Source organism: Leopardus geoffroyi, chromosome D2 (genome assembly GCF_018350155.1).
Source record: "Leopardus geoffroyi isolate Oge1 chromosome D2, O.geoffroyi_Oge1_pat1.0, whole genome shotgun sequence".
Classification (NCBI taxonomy): domain Eukaryota; kingdom Metazoa; phylum Chordata; class Mammalia; order Carnivora; family Felidae; genus Leopardus; species Leopardus geoffroyi.
Genome location: NC_059334.1, coordinates 9,252,762 through 9,269,578, shown reverse-complemented (window position 1 = coordinate 9,269,578; position 16,817 = coordinate 9,252,762). Strand labels below are relative to the sequence as shown.

Below are 16,817 nucleotides of genomic sequence, written 5' to 3'. Positions count from 1 at the left end.
ATTAATTGTAATGATTCTTAGTCATTTCTATATCTTGGTGACAAGTGTCCAAAAGAACTAATTGCAATTTTGCAACTATTTGTACACAAATGTGCATGCATGGTGCTACAATACTTTTTCATCGCTGAATTTAAAATATCTACGAATACTGGAAATATCCAAAACCAGTTTGGGCAGTTCCGAATATTCTGGTAAAGATCCTGCCTATTATCAAGCATATGGCAGCTGCCTTCCGTACTGTTACCAACCACTACACGGATCCAGTACGCTATTTCCTATCTGTGTCCTTAAGAGGGGATACAATGTGAGGTCATTTACACTTATCTCGTCCCTTGCTCCGGGTTGACGTTGCTCAGGCTGGTGAGGCTTCAGTGCTCGGGCACCTTTAACGCTGCTTACATCCGCAGCCCGGGATAGGTAAGTGCCCAGGTGGAGAAAATTCAGATGAGGGACATCAGGGTCTGGAGTAGCATGATGATAAAGCTATGTTAGATAAGTATCACAAGAGCATCTAATATTTTCCCCCTTCTCTTTAAACTAAGAGAAGGAAGATTTTGTTGGATAACAGCATTACGTGCGAGTGTAGGTGGCAGACTCTTAAAAGTAAGGACAGTGTGGAGAGAAAGAACAATGTTCCGTGCATGCCTCCAGCTAACGGTGCTCAAACAAATCAACGCCTACCTGCTCTAGACTCCTCACCTTTAAAAATAAGAGGAAGGGCTTGGTGTCTCTAGCCTGCCTGAGGGTCAGCATCCTGTAAGAGGTCTCCATGTCTTTTAAAGTGTTCAGTCGATGCAACGAACCAATCAAACGAAGGCAGACATTTTCCTAACCGGGTCTTTTCTCTCTTATCTCCCCAGACTATGTCAGAGAATCACAATGACCTTGCACAATAACAGTACAACCTCGCCTTTGTTTCCAAACATCAGCTCCCCCTGGGTACACGGCCCCTCGGATGCAGGGCTGCCCCCAGGAACGGCCACCCACTTTGGCAGCTACAACATTTCTCGAGCAGCTGGGAACTTCTCCTCTCCCAATGGCACCACCAATGACCCTCTGGGAGGTCACACCATCTGGCAAGTGGTCTTCATCGCCTTCTTGACGGGCGTGCTGGCCTTAGTGACCATCATCGGCAACATCCTGGTGATAGTGGCCTTTAAGGTCAACAAGCAGCTAAAGACCGTCAATAACTACTTCCTCTTAAGTCTGGCCTGTGCTGATCTGATTATTGGGGTCATTTCAATGAATCTGTTTACTACCTACATCATCATGAACCGATGGGCTTTAGGGAACTTGGCCTGTGACCTCTGGCTCTCCATTGACTACGTGGCCAGCAACGCCTCGGTCATGAATCTTCTGGTCATCAGCTTCGACAGGTACTTTTCCATCACGCGGCCACTCACATACCGAGCCAAACGAACCACAAAAAGAGCCGGCGTGATGATAGGTCTGGCTTGGGTCATCTCCTTCATCCTTTGGGCCCCCGCCATCTTGTTCTGGCAGTACTTTGTTGGGAAGAGAACTGTGCCCCCAGGGGAGTGCTTCATTCAGTTCCTCAGCGAGCCCACCATCACCTTCGGCACGGCCATCGCTGCCTTCTACATGCCTGTCACCATCATGACTATTTTATACTGGAGGATCTACAAGGAAACTGAAAAACGCACCAAAGAGCTCGCCGGCCTGCAAGCCTCGGGGACAGAAGCAGAGGCGGAAAACTTTGTCCACCCCACGGGCAGCTCTCGAAGCTGCAGCAGCTATGAGCTTCAACAGCAAAGTATGAAACGCTCAGCCAGGAGGAAGTACGGACGCTGTCACTTCTGGTTCGCCACCAAGAGTTGGAAGCCCAGTGCCGAGCAGATGGACGCAGACCACAGCAGCAGCGACAGCTGGAACAACAACGACGCTGCTGCCTCCCTGGAAAACTCGGCCTCCTCCGACGAGGAGGACATCGGCTCTGAGACGAGGGCCATCTACTCCATCGTGCTCAAGCTTCCCGGCCACAGCACCATCCTCAACTCCACCAAATTACCCTCATCGGACAACCTGCGGGTGCCTGACGAGGAGCTGGGGGCGCCGGACTTGGAGAGGAAGGCCGGCAAACTGCAGACCCAGAAGAGCGTGGACGATGGAGGCAGTTTCCAGAAAAGCTTCTCCAAGCTTCCCGTCCAGTTAGAGTCAGCCATGGACACAGCCAAGACCTCTGAGGCCGACTCCTCAGTGGGTAAGGCCACGGCCACCCTCCCCCTGTCCTTCAAGGAAGCCACTCTGGCCAAGAGGTTTGCTCTGAAGACCAGAAGTCAGATCACCAAGCGGAAGCGGATGTCCCTCATCAAGGAGAAGAAGGCGGCCCAGACCCTCAGCGCCATCTTGCTTGCCTTCATCATCACCTGGACCCCCTACAATATTATGGTTCTGGTGAACACCTTTTGTGACAGCTGCATCCCCAAAACCTATTGGAATCTGGGCTACTGGCTGTGCTATATCAACAGCACCGTGAACCCCGTGTGCTATGCCCTGTGCAACAAAACATTCAGAACCACTTTCAAGATGCTGCTCTTGTGCCAGTGTGACAAACGCAAGAGGCGCAGGCAGCAGTATCAGCAGAGACAGTCAGTGATCTTCCACAAGCGCGTGCCCGAGCAGGCCTCGTAGAGTGGGGTCTTACCAATCGCGGTGACCAAACGCACGCACATCGGCCCACAGACCTTAGCAGGGAATGAGGCGAGGGCGGGGGCGATTTCTGGGCATGATGAATATGGTTTTTATCACCCAGATATGGAAGGAGCTGCCTGTTCACTGACCCATTGAATAAATCCATTTTAATAGAGAAAGTCAAATACCAATTCAGCAAAAAAAAAAAAAAAAAAAAAAAAAAAAAAAAAGCGTATTACCGAATATAAAGAGATTTATTCTTAAATAGACTTCAAGTGTTTTTTTCTTAAAGAAAGGAAAAAAAAAAAATGTTTCGTAGCAATTACATACCCAAATTGATCTGCTTGGTTCTTGTAATTCCCAATAGCGCTGGCATCTCAGATGAGCGTAACTAGCCGACACACTTGGCCACGTCCTTTCCAAGGATTCCACGTGGAACACGTCAGGCTAGTGACCCCGTGGTTCTGAAATTACGTCATGCAAAGCTGAACCTTCTTGTCCCAATAGAGCTTCCGTCTTCTCTGGTGTGTTGTTAAACTCTATTTGTGGACTTGATTCTTGCCAAGTACTGTTTTGTGCAGTTCCAGTCTCGTACAAAATAAAAATATAGACGTATATATATGTGTGTGTGTGTGTGAGAGAGAGAGAGAGAGAGAGACTTCTGCACACACACACATAGTGTATATAATAGAGTGGGAATCGCTGAGCTGGCAAATTATTCCTGCAATATGTTTTCAGTACTTTGGTAACTGAAGTTTTCTAGGATCCTAACACAACATTAAAGTGAAATAAACCCAGTGTAATGTTTTGGAAACCAGGGCTTTTTGTCCACAAACCACCCTGGGGAATATTCAGCAGAGAGGCCAGCCCCTGAGAGTCAGGTCCTACGCAGCCACGGCTTGCCCAGACTCGTGAGCATAAGCCTCGTCCTTTGCTGGTGTTCTCTACAGAGCTCAACCTAACCGGGGCCCCTCTGAGCTCAAAACACGAACCACATGCACATTGTTTGAATTCAGTCATTCAAATCTGAATGTTTCCAAACGAAATGTCTGCTATCCAAACTGCTTGAAACAGTACTAGTGTCACGCTTGAATGTCACACACAGCAATATAGATGGCAAAGCAAAAAGGGACACTGTGGGGGGGTGGGGGGTGGGGGGGTGGGGTGTGTGAGGAGGGGAGGAGAGCGTGGGATTGGATTTCTTGCTACCTGGCACCTTCCAAACAAAAAAGGGCTCACACCTGTGTTACTTAGCAGTGGCCAGTGCTTTCTGGTTCGTTCTGTGACCTTCACCCAGCCGTCGGTGGGGTTTAGGAACGCGCGTGTCCTCTGAAGAAAGCATTAGCACTCTGGAAAGTATCGCTTCCAATTGATCTCCTTACATTTCGCGACAATTTTTGTATCTCCTTTGAATTGATCCAAAAGCTTAAATGTTGTATTTGGCGGGGAGGGGTGCTGCCGTTGCTGTTGTTTTCGTCGCTGCTGTAATTGTCGGGGCTCCTTCTCCTTCCTTTTGCCGGGGCCGTGTGGGGAGCGGGGGGGTGGGGGGGGGGAACTGAGGAGAAACCTCACCTTGTACAGGGCGTCCGTGTCGTGGACCCGGAGCCAGAACAGAAGCTGCTTGTGTTCAGTGTAAGCTGGTGTTTACGAGCAACATCAGCGGACGTGGACTCAGTGGTGTGCGTGTTGCTGAACTATTTAATTTCGTGTTACGTTTCTATGAAGAAATATTTATGCATATTTCACCACCCGTCTATTTAATGTTGATAAATATTACTCTTCAGTCTTCAGCCGTGGTGTCCCTTGCAAGAGACTGTTTAAGGTCCTCTAGAGCGACACGTGCAGGGAACTGGGCTTTCATGAGGCCGGGAAGAAGAAGACAGCCATCCCGTTGGCGTCAGCAAGTACCTAACTCCTGGGCAATCAAAAGCCAACTGTAACGTTAACGTCAGTGTGGAAAACCACTCTTTACTTGATACCTGATGGACCCTGAACGGAGCAAATTTGAAGTCACATGACAAGGGTTAAAAAGCAGATCAGTGCCATTGAAAGAATGATGGTTTTTGTTTTGTTTTGTTTTGACCCACATTCAACCAAAGAACAAGAAAAACCAGAGACCATTTTCTAACGTGTAGAACAGACTACAGAATGTTCTGTGATCCACCTGTGAAATGTCTAGTGAGCAACCACATCCATACTTTACTTCTCCCATTGGCCTGGCACTAATAATAAATGCGTGAATGCAGATTCGAGTGTCCCAGGACTTCAATCATTCTGAATCTTTTTGATATCCTGCCTTTTTCCCAAAGGGCTGTTAGCCTGTTTTTCAAACAAAATTAGAGACGATTAGATTTTGAGAAATGGAGAAACCCCCAAGCTTTGGCCAAGCTGCGAAGGTCACTAACGGTTCTTCTTGAGCATGATTCTCTCCTTGCCTTTCTCTAACACTGATAATGGCAGAAAGAAATCAAACCCAACACTCTAGCTCCCCTTTACAATTTTTAAATCTCTTATGGGTGAAAGCTGTTTTTCAGTGCTATCTGTGGACTGTGTTTATAGAAAGGTATGGCCAACTCTTAGGTTGTTTCCAGAGAAGGAAAATTCTACTCTCTCGAATACGGGGAATCAGGATATGTAGTCAAAGCTGTAGGAGTGGATTTTTTTTTTTTAATATTTATTTATTTTTGAGAGAGAGAGAGAGAGAGAGAGCATGAGCATGGGAGGGGCAGAGAGAGGGAGACACAGAATCTGAAGGAGGCTCCAGGCTCTGAACTATCAGCACAGAACCTGACGCAGGGCTTGAAGCTACGAACTGTGAGATCATGACCTCAGACGCTCAACCGACTGAGCCACCCAGGTGCCCCGTAAGAGTGTTTCTAACAGGACAGGGCTACACGTGCAGCTCTCCAAAGGTACGTCATGAGAGGAGGGGTTCAGCATTTCCATAAGATCAAAGTGTCTTTATCCTCAAACCATTTTATTCCACAGAAGTGAGGTTTGCAGAGAGCTTTCACGATTATTCGCTTTAATTGAAAGAGCAAAATAATTAAGCCTAGAATAAACCACACATGAAGAACACCCCCCGACACACACACACACACACGCATATACATACACATATATACATATGCACACATACATGCACACACGCATATACATGTACATGCATATACACATATATACACACACATACACACATACATATACACAAGCACATATACACACATACACACACACCTATTCTATTCTCTGTTCTCCAGGCCTTACCAGATGAATAAGAGAATTGACCTATCCAGTCCCCTATTTCCCTTGGCTCTCTTATCTTCAGCCCATGACCCACCTGAAGTCTCTCTGCTGGTTCTCCTTCGAATCCTGCATCATCCTTGCCAGAAATCCAGCCTTGACTCTAAATATGTCCCACTTCTGTTCACTCTTTCACATGTAATAGTTCTCCACTCTGACAGAGAAAACAAAGAGGAAAGCATAAGCATTAGAAGATTCCGTGGGTAAAGATCCAGAAGCATATCCACTTTGTCAAGCACCCTTGTCGCACATGGGCAAGTTCACTGCTCTGGAGAGGGAGGAGAGCCCCTGGGCATCAACTGAGAGAAGTGGGAGGGCAGAGTCAGGCAGAGGGCTGCCTCAGGTGCACCTCAGGACGGAAGAAGAATGCCAGGGCTCAGGCAGGCTGGAGGAGCCTGATCTGGACTACACGAAACAGGGGTAGCGCCCGGGGGTTACCCTGGGTGTCCCATAGTGACCTGAGCAGAGATGATTCCCACCCAGATGGGGACATATCACTGAGAACAGTCTGTCACCAGCAGCTCCAGGGGGCAAAGGAAGGTAGCACAAAGAAACACTAAACCAGCATGGGGGGCAGGGGGAGCTCCTGGCTCAGTTTTGTCACCAGGGACTTACATGTCCCCTGCCATGCATGTCACTTACCCTCAGACTGTCTGCGTCATCTCCATAAGCTCGTACTAATTAATTAATCGCAAACAGATCAAAACTGAGGCCTGGTGGGAGGTAAGCGAGAACAGCGGGGAGTGTGAAATGGTGTATCTGATGAACGCCTGAAAATTTTATATCCGTCAGTTATTTCCTTACATTTCAAAACAGCGGAATCTAAGGAACTCACACTTTGTGGGTGAACCTGAAATTGGACTGTTTGAAATACCACCCCAGTCCGGGACCCCCGCCTGGGGCCCAACAGCCTTGCAAATAGAGCTGCTGGGGAGCAGGTGTTTGGGGGTTCACAACGGTGGTTCTCCTCTTAAAGGGACCCAAACTCTGCAGAGTACAGCACCTAAAACAGTAATCCTTTCTTCACCCCCCCTCCCACGTCCTCCTCTAAAAGCGCACTTTTCCTCAAGTGAAATGTGCAGCGAGCTTGGTTCAACAGTGAACAATCCAGCCCACACTTCAGGTTCAAGGAAAATTGCACGGCTTCCCCCTGCAGATTTAAGCCGCGTGCTCTCTCTCCTTGTGTCTTCATGACTGTGTTTTGTAGATCTCAGCGTGGATTCCTGCTATGTGAGTAAATATTACAGACGTAACAGTCTGGTTCTGGGGATGGTAACCCAGGGCTCTCTAAAACTAGAGACTTCCATTGTATTTTTCTGGCTTTAGCATTACTGCCTGAGAAAGGAGGCTGTTGAGGGAATGAACATGGACAGAGACAAGTTAATAAAGCGACTCTACTCGGCAGAAGTTCGCACCTGCAAGCACAACGTTGTATTGACTGGCTCGGAAACAGACAGGTGCTACAAACCTTACTTGGACATATGTTACATTCACAGCCTCACACACACAAGGACAGACAGTATGCTTGGAGACATGTACAAGTGGACACCAAATGCTTGAGTAGAACCAAGGCTTCAGAACATTAGGTCTGTGGTGGTCACAGCAGAACCACAGAGACTCAGCACTGAGTTCTGACCCTCCTACCCTGGCCTGGGCTGGGACCTGAGGCCCGAGGTGGCTCCCCTCTGAGCCACAGGAGACGACGTCCCACATAAAAGGCAAATGGGAAACGAGGCCATAGCCTCCATGAAAGAGAAATATTCATAACACATTCCTCACCCAAATCAGAGCCCAGGAACCCTATCTTAACCGAAAAAAATATTATCCCCAGAATATATGTTTATTATTGTCCCTTCTGGAAGTCCCAAGATCCTTAACAACTCTGCAATTCACACACCAAGCCCCAAACTTTTGATCAATTCTGGGAGTTCCTTGATGATACAAAGTGGGTCTTATCCATCCATCTGTCTCCTGTCACTGGTTCCGTGTTTGTCAAAGAGTAGATATTCAATAAGTGTTGTTGAATGTGTAATATATACTCCTTATGAATTAACATATCAAATATTTATCAGGATTATGTGCACATCCCTGCCCCACGCTGCTACGGTAGTCAGGGGTTAGCTCAGTGGAGCTGCGAAAAGTCACTTAAAGGAAAATGTGATAATGGTTAGCTAATAAGATGTTGCTAAGCAACGAGGAGAAATATTTTAAATAGACTTGAAGTGAATGATATAAGTAAGAGTACAGAAAGGGGGGGGGGAAGCAACTGTCTCTTTTATCCCTAGAACTTGGGGACTTTTTACCGGACTGGTCAACTCCATCTGGTTCTCCTTGGTCATCCTAGTACGAGTACTACTGAGGGAGGCTGGAGAGTCCATGAAGGTCAGTTTTCTGTTTGTGCAAGTGAGAGCTGTCATTTGGCTTAAGACATCTTCGTGTGTAGCTTTGCTGGGTGTGGAAAGTTAGGGGAGGATCCATTCTGTTCCACAAGCAGTTAAACAAAAGCCCTCTCTCACATTCCCTCCCCCACCCACTACATGGCCATTTTCAGCCTCCTACAGACAACACTCAGAGAAACTTCTTCGGGGCTTGTACTGAAGACTATGCGAAGGCGACATTGCAAATGATGCCTTTCTTTCTTTTTTTTTTTTTTTTAAACACGGGAACTAAGTTGGTGCAGGTTGGAGGGATAATTAAATTAAAATGGGCCTCCAAGTTGATTTCTGTTGGCAAGAAGCTTTCTGGGAAGTATCTACGATGCGTCCAGTGATCATCATATCCTTCTCGTTTATGAAGGTATAGTGAGAAACCACTGTCGAGAAGAGATGGCTACGTATTTGCTTTGTAAGCAAAAGGCATGTATCATAGTTGCATCTATAATAGTGTCCACATCTTTACCAAAGGCACTGAATTTTACCTGTTTTTCTGACCTGGTAGTGGCCTTCACCTCCTCAGTGATCATTTTTGGTATGCCGTATGCCACGTTCATTCTTTTCTCCCGAAAATACGTCAATTGTCTGTACTATAAAATGATGCCTGCAACTGTGTGGTGATATTATCCCCTGAGTTTAACAGTGAAATAAGGAAATAAAACTATTAATAAACAAAGAATGTGGTTTGCTTGCTTTTTAATCCAAAGTCTGCACAGCTGCGGCTTTTTGCTCTGAGAGCAGAGACACGGAGGGTTCCTTCTGGAAGAGGCAGTTATGCACACAGACTACTCTCTCTTTTTTATATACGCTAGAATTTTCTTCAACAGTCAATAGTGTTGCCGCCATAACCCAAAAACACATATGATAATGTGTTTAGGAGTGGGTATTAAGCATGTGTAAAATGTGTCTACACACACAATCCTTATTCCAAGAGTCTGAGGAAAAATTCTGTCTAGATAAACCCATGAACAAGGAGTTTTATTTTCCTCCTTTTAAAAGAAATGCTTATCTTCCCCAACCCCTTTTTTTAAATGACTTTTTATTTATTTTTGAGAGACAGAGCACGGGTGGGGGAAGGGCAGAGAGAGAGGGAGACACAGAATCCCAAGCAGGCTCTGAGCTGTCAGCACAGAGCCCAAGGGGGCTCGAACTCCCAAACCGTGGGATCATGACCTGAGCCAAAGTTGAGCACTTAACTCACTGAGCCACCCAGGCATCCCTTTCTCCCCCTTTTTTAAAGAATTGTTTATTAATTTCTTTTGGACCCATCAGAAATGTTTTCCTCCTGAAAATAAAAACCAAGCATCATATTTCACAGCATTGACTTTCAATTTTCTGCAAGCGTAGGTATAAACTGAAGTCACTCTAGGCAAGGGATGTGAGGGTTTTTTTTAATGTCTTGCTTAATTGATTTGTGGCTATTATGCTATTTCACAGCACGTGCCATAGAAACCAAACACTGCCTCTTCATTGTGGAAACTTCCCAACTTTCACCTTGTAAGCAAGAGCAAGAAAACAGTTTTCTGAATCTCTCTCTCTCTCTCTCTCTCTCTCTTCCCATCTCCTTCATCTGTCATTAAATCCTCATTCTTAGTTTATCATTTGGACATATGCTCTCTAGGGCAAGCTCTGTCTGATTTGATGAACCATTTTGTCATGATTCTCAAGGAGATCAATGCAAATTGCCAGGAAATGAACTACTTTTCTCACACTCTATGATAACAGGCAGTTTTTTAATGTTTTCATTTTATTCTTGAGAGAGTATGAGCAGGGGAGGGGCAGAGAGAGGGAGACAGGATCCAAAGTGGGCTCTGCACGGACAGCAGAGAGCCTGATGCGGGGCTTGAACTCACAAACTGCAAGATCATGACCAGAGCCGAAGTCAGATCCTCAATCGTCTGAGCCACCCAGGTTACATGGTTACATGGGAGGCAATTTTGTGAAACAAAACTTGGCTCTCTCGACCTCAGTTAATGAATCCAAGGATTGGTACCCAGTGGGACTGATCAAAAAATTAACCAAAGAATTTTTAATTTGAGGGATAGATTGGAGCCGGTCTCATCTCACGCACCCAGGATTGTGAAACACGGGAGCTAGCAGCCGTGACTTGTCACATGAACACATCGTATGTATCATATGCATCGTATGAGCACGTCAGAAACTGATGTGGGAAAAAGTGAGATGAATCAGATTCCAGAGACAAAGAGAGAGTAGAGAAAGACGCCATCTACCCCTGATTTTCCCAAGGCCCAATGGCATCTGCACACTTCTCCCAAGCTTGGTTGTTCAGATGTATTTTGCCTGTCCCGGGTATTTGCAAAACTTAGCATTTTAGTTTAAAGGCATTGGGCTAAGTACCTATTACTTGTAACTAAACGGGACTACCCACTACAAGCTGAGGGGATTAGATAATACAAATGTTTGCGAAATCTTAAATTATGGGATTAGTCATTTGGGTGTAATTGACCATTCCGCTGATTTAAATATTCCCACAATTAATTAAATTTTTATTTGGCTGAACTGAGGAATTTCACCCTTGAATTCAATGCTTCCTGTTCTCTAACCGCAGCCATATATTTCTAATGAAAATAATCACTATTATTTTTTAACTATCTAGCATGCTTTTTAAGGGCAGTAAGAATTTAACATTATTTAAACGATGAGCATACTTTTTTTATTGAAATTATACTTCACAAAGGTAAGTCTGCACATAACACTTTTCTGGAAGAGATGTCCCCTCATCCAGAGCGTTTACAGAGTTGTAAAGAGAATGAAGCCAACTTCTCTATAGAGCAGAAGTTCCTTAGTCTGACTGTGGTCTTTCTTGGGCATTTTTGCACACCGCCCTTCAACCTAATTCCCGCTTCTTGGAGATGCCACGTGTACCTGTCAGTGTATTCACCACTAGAATTAACCAACAGCATTCACATTGTTAAAAGGCCAAAGTAGGAGAGGAGCCAAGATGGCGGAACAGCATGGAAGTTTTTCGTGTGTCTCGCGTCCATGAAACGCAGCCAGACCAACACTAACCCATCCTACACACCTAGAAAACTGATTGGAGGGTTAACACAACAATCTGCACAACCTGAACCACAGAATTCAGAAGAAAGAGAAAAAATTCATTTTTATTTTCAATTTTTATTAAAAATATTTTTCTTTAATTTTTTTACTGTATTTTTTACTTTTGTGTAAATTTTTTCAAATTCTATCTTACTTCCATTATTTTATTTTAGTCTACTCCAGTGTATTCACCTTTTCAAATTTTCAAACGATTTCCTTTTTTTTCTTTTTTCTCTTTTTTGTTTCTTTTTTCTTGAATGCAGAAAGAGAAAAAATTCATTTAATTTTTTTACTATATTTTTTGCTTTTATGCAATTTTTTTCAAATTCTATTTTACTTCCATCATTTTATTTTAGTCTACTACAGTGTATTCACTTTTTCAAATTTTCAAACGATTTCTTTTTTCTCTCTTTGTTCTCTTGTTTCTTTTCTTTTTCTTGAATACAGAAAGAGAAAAAAATTCATTTTTAATCTTAATTTTTTAATTTTAATTTTCCTACCTCATTAATTCCTTTTCTCCCTTCAAAATGGCAAAATGAAGGAATTCACGCCAAAGGAAAAAGTATGAAGAAATGACAGCCAAGGATTTAACCAACACAGATACAAGCAACATGTCTGAACCAGAATTTAGAATCACAATAATAAGAATACGAGCTGGAGTCGAAAATAGATTAGAATCCCTTTCTGCAGAGATAAAAGAAGTAAAAAATAGCCAGAATGAAATTAAAAATGCTATAACTGAGCTGCAATCATGGATGGATGCAGCGGCAGCAAGGATGGACGAGGCAGAACAGAGAATCAGCGATATAGAGGACAAACTTATAGAGAATAATCAGCAAAAAAAAAGAGGGAGATTAAGGCAAAAGAGCATGATTTAAGAATTGGAGAAATCAGTGACTCATTAAAAAGGAGCAACATCAGAATCATAGGGGTCCTGGAAGAAGAAGAGAGAAAAATAGGGGTAGAAGGGTTATGTGAGCAAATCATAGCAGAAAACTTTCCTAACCTGGGGAAAGACACAGACATCAAAATCCAGGAAGCACAGAGGACCCCCATTAGAGTCAATAAAAGGCAAAAGTAATTACCAATAAAAAGTAACTGTCAGGGGGCACCTGGGTGGCTCAGCCAGTTAAGCATCTGACTCTGGCTCAGGTCATGATCTTGTAGTTTGTGGGTTCAAGCCCCGCATCGGGCTCTGTTCTGACAGCTCAGAGCCTGGAGTCTGCTTCAGATTCTGTATGTGTCTCTCACTCTCTGCCCCTCCCCTGCTTGTGCTCTCTCTCTCTCTCTCTCTCTTTCAAAAATAAATAAACATTTAACAAAAATTTTTAAGGTGACTGTGAAAGATGGGTTCTCATTCTAGTTACATGGGGACACTGATGAGAATCTTGTTGCAATCAGAGCCCAGACCGTGGGAGCTCTCTCGCACTCTCCACAGCAATGTGCTTTAAGAATAGAGTATCTACCCTTGGCTCATAAGAGATTTACCAACTTAACCTTGCTGCAGAGTGGAAGGAGAAATGTCACTTAGTCCTGCATTCATTCCCGTCATCTGCACTGCCACTTGGCCTATTCTGACACCAAATCATTTGCCAGTTTGCTATTAGAAAATATTTGAGACATCACAAATCTCTGTTGGGGAAGAAAAGGATTCCATGCTTCCACAGGATAGATATTTTAGAGGATCCAAAGTTTGCCCTGAATGTGCTCCACACCCGGGAACCCCCAAATATGATGAGCCAGCCAGCATTTAAGCCAAGAGTGACCAAAATTGTGCTTACATCCATATCTATCATCTTCCTGATATGCATCTTTGTCTCTGTAATTCTTAAAACTCATTACATCAGGGGTCTCTTCATTGCATTTTTCTTCATTTCAGACAGCATAATGTTTCTAGACAGTGGGGATGTTTTAAATAAAAGTCAATGTTAATGTTCTGCATTCACTAAATGACTAAATCTCTCATAATGTCTTGTTTGTAAATGATGTTATCTATCATACTTAGTCCTTAATTCATTTTACTGGTTGTTCTTTTCCATAAAAAAATAGGGATTTTGATTTTTAAGTGATTTTACTTATTGGATTTGGAGGAAACTATTGGCAATAACAATGTAGGCTGGGTATGGGTTTGACTTAATCCCACAGTGTTTTCTCATGACTAATACTAACTTCCCCTCTTAACTAACTTACCTTTCTGAGTCCAATCATTCTCCCCCAAACAATTAATTCATAAAGATGACAAACATGGGATTTGTCTTTCTGCTATGGACAGCCACTTACAAGCTAGGAAAACAGATAGAAAGCAATGCTGACTATATATTCATATACTCAGCACAGGAAAGATTCTTTAACATTTAGTTCGATAAGGCCAATGAAATTTGAATAATAATCTGTTTCATTAAATTGTTGGCACATGGATACAAACAGATCTCTAAGTGACACAATCCCACCCCCCACCCCCGCCCCACTAACCCTGGCTTCCAGAACACAAAGTGCCTTTAGAAATCTGACCACTTGAATGGATTCCACCCAGCAGGGATAGCTATATTTAGAAAGAGTTGACTACATTGTCGCACTATCTAGGTTAGCTTGAAATGGAAAGAGTCAGTAGAGGCTCCAACCAAATAAGGAGGAAGTTCATAACTAGCAGAGATAATTAAGGAGGCCCAATACTACCTACCAGCTGTCGGGAGGACCTTTAACTATGACGTCACAGGGAAGGGCCTCCTCTGAAATGAACTTCAGAACAATATCAAAAGGCCAGTCCTTTGCCACTAAGCCAGAGGTTAAGTATTTTCGCAGTAGCTTTGCAAGAAATCATCGCCACCCGGGCGGTGGAATCAGTGACGTGCCTCTAGCTGTTCCCAGCCGTAGTGGGAGCACGTGTGGGGCAGAGGTCAGATCCATGACAGCTCCCCACACCCCTCCCCTTCCACCACCGATCCACACGCCCACGAGCTTCAAGATCAGACTCACTAGAGGCTTCACGAAAACCCAGGTAGGATACCTGCTGAAACTGCATTTCCTTCTTGGCTCTGTCAGAAACAAAAAGTGCACATATGATTCCTTATCAAGGTGGGAAAACGGAGTTAATACACCAACCTTTCTCTCTGCTACCCCTGCCCACCCCACCCCAATTCCCTTCCTCATGCCTTCTGTGTGTCCCTACACCCAGAAGTAACTCCTACCTTGTTGGCACCGAGTATATAAACTTCATATATGCTTTGTAACGCGACTTAACACTTTCCCACCTCTGAAGTTACAAAAATGATTCTGTGTACTAGTAAGCAAGCTCTTTCTCATTGTGTTAGCTAAGCTTGGCAAACAGAAGTGACTTTGACTTCAGAAGATAGAACCAATGTGTAAAAACAGAGATACAGAGATAAAGAAAAGGAAAATAAACACTCACTGTTCATTAAGAGATAATGGCTTCCTTTGTTTTCTTTCAAGATTCCAAAATAAGATTAAGATCTTAATGCACTACAAAGTTTGAGCACTCCTGGATAAAATATCATAGATCCTTTAGTTGGGGGGAAAAAACAACAAAACTTTAAATATTCTCCAGTTAAGGGGCGCCTGCCTGACTCAGTTAAGCATCCAGCTTCAGCTCAGGCCATGATCTCATGGTTCGTGAGTTCAAGCCCTGCATCGGGCTCTACACTGACAGCAAGGAGCCTGCCTGGGATTCTCTCTCTCCCTCTCTCTCTGCCCCTCCTCTGCTCTCTCTGTCTCTCAAAATAAATAAACTTAAAAATTTTTTACAAAAAATAAACATTAAAAAAAATTTAAATACTCTCCAGTCAAATCAATGCAAGCAAGGGTCCCTCCTCCTATGGCATTGTTGACCACGAACCACCCAGATGCCGTGTAAGTAATTCCAATGGCAAGAAACTCATCAACAAAGTGGACCACTTTTTATTTAGGGTTTTAATTGTTTTGCTACACTGTGTCCACGGGCTCTAGCCTTCCCCTCTAGGGCACTGATCTTCCACAGTATATGCATATCAGTGGGGATACATGAGGACTTTCCAGGGAGCACTAGCGTGGGGTCAGTTTAAGGAAGTCATTTGCGAGATCCTCAAGTGTCACAGGTACTCCTTCTCAAAGGTGACCTGACTAGAAGATCATCTTCTCCATCACACCTGCCTTTCTGCTACTTCACATGACACACATCTCACCCAGCCTGAGTCTCACTCGTGTGCACAAACAATCTAGACAATAAACAAAAGGACGGTTTTATTTATTTATTTTTGTTAAATTTATTTATTTATTCTGAGAGAGTGAGTGTACAGGAGAGGGGAAGAGAGAGAGGGAGAGAGAGAGAATCCCAAGCAGGCTCCACGCTGTCAGCACAGAGCCACGGGGCTCAAACTCACGAACCTCGAGATCATGACCTGAGCTGAAACCATGGGTCAGATGCTTAACCGACTGAGCCACCCAGGTGCCTCACAAAAGGGCAGTTTTAAAATGCACTGTTTCCCAGAGAGTGTCTTGTAGCAGAAAAGCAAATAGAGCTTCAAAGAAATATTAAAGAGTGGAGTGTCTTATTTTATCCAGAGAACAAACCTATACTAAAGCCCCATGCCTCTATGGTATCCACTCATATATCCCTCCACTCATTCGTCCATCCATCCATCCATCCATCCATCCATCCATCCGTGCCTCTATCTGTCCATCCATATATCCATCCACTCATTCGTCCATCCATCTATCTATCTATCCGTGCTTCTATCTGTTCATCCATATATCCCTCCACTCATTCGTCCATCCATCCATCCATCCATCCGTGCCTCTATCTGTCCATCCATATATCCATCCACTCATTCGTCCATCCATCTATCCACTAATCTATGAGTCAGAATTCAAAGGTGAGGTAGCTGTCATAAGAACATGTATAATCGCATTTATTTAAACTGGAACATTAGGTCAGGTTTTTCGTAACATAAAGTAAATGAATTTTGTTGATTCATTTCGCAGTGAGGGCTGGCTTTGCCAGTTGGATTATAAGGTATACATTTTCCATAAGGTGGATAAAGAAAAATCTACACTACAAAGTTTTGATATATTGAACAGAGATCATATGGCATATGCAGGAAACTGCACCCTTTGAACTTATATTAAATCTGTTTATAAACAAAAGTAGGCAAGAGGCATACAGCTTTTAAATTTTTATGTAAATGAGGGGGGAGAAAGCAGTGAAACAGAAAACAGAGTAATAACCTCCCCTCATCCATATGGCATATCCCTGAATATATGAAGACAATTCTCATTTCTCCTGTACAGCACTTTCTCTCCACTTTAAACCTCCTGGACGGCCTGAGCCATTCTTCATAGTTCACCGTCAAGGGCATCACTGAGGGGGGAAGGAGT

General features: G+C 44.0%; 2 protein-coding genes and 1 long non-coding RNA gene across 9 annotated transcripts in view; 1 reads left to right on the top strand and 2 right to left on the bottom strand.

Moving 5' to 3' along the window:
- Window positions 1-4,899, top strand: part of CHRM3 (cholinergic receptor muscarinic 3) — a 527,319-nt gene extending 522,420 nt beyond the window's left edge. For all 4 annotated transcript variants that reach the window (XM_045437203.1, XM_045437201.1, XM_045437202.1 and 1 more), the window contains one exon: window positions 861-4,899. In XM_045437203.1, the coding sequence (XP_045293159.1) occupies window positions 880-2,652 (1,773 nt within the window). In that variant the 5' untranslated portion in view covers window positions 861-879 and the 3' untranslated portion in view covers window positions 2,653-4,899. The remainder of the gene's footprint in view (window positions 1-860) is intronic.
- Window positions 1-16,817, bottom strand: part of LOC123576398 (zinc finger protein 37A-like) — a 193,489-nt gene that overhangs the window by 5,169 nt on the left and 171,503 nt on the right. For 2 of the 3 annotated variants that reach the window (XR_006701363.1, XR_006701364.1), the window contains exon 11: window positions 5,993-6,109. Coding sequence is in view for 1 of the 3 variants with exons in the window: in XM_045437196.1 (XP_045293152.1) it covers window positions 6,080-6,109 (30 nt within the window). In the remaining 2 variants the exon portion in view is untranslated. Of the gene's footprint in view, window positions 1-5,852; window positions 6,110-16,817 lie in introns of those variants that run through there. The other variant, XM_045437196.1, reaches the window with a different exon arrangement.
- Window positions 6,283-15,063, bottom strand: LOC123576412. Of its 2 annotated transcripts, XR_006701370.1 has the most exons (4): window positions 14,424-15,063; window positions 13,229-13,730; window positions 8,873-9,017; window positions 6,283-6,668 (listed from the first exon to the last, which is right to left on the bottom strand). It is a non-coding gene; the product is annotated as an uncharacterized LOC123576412 (long non-coding RNA). The 2 variants fall into 2 exon arrangements; XR_006701369.1 differs by having other exon boundaries at window positions 13,229-15,063.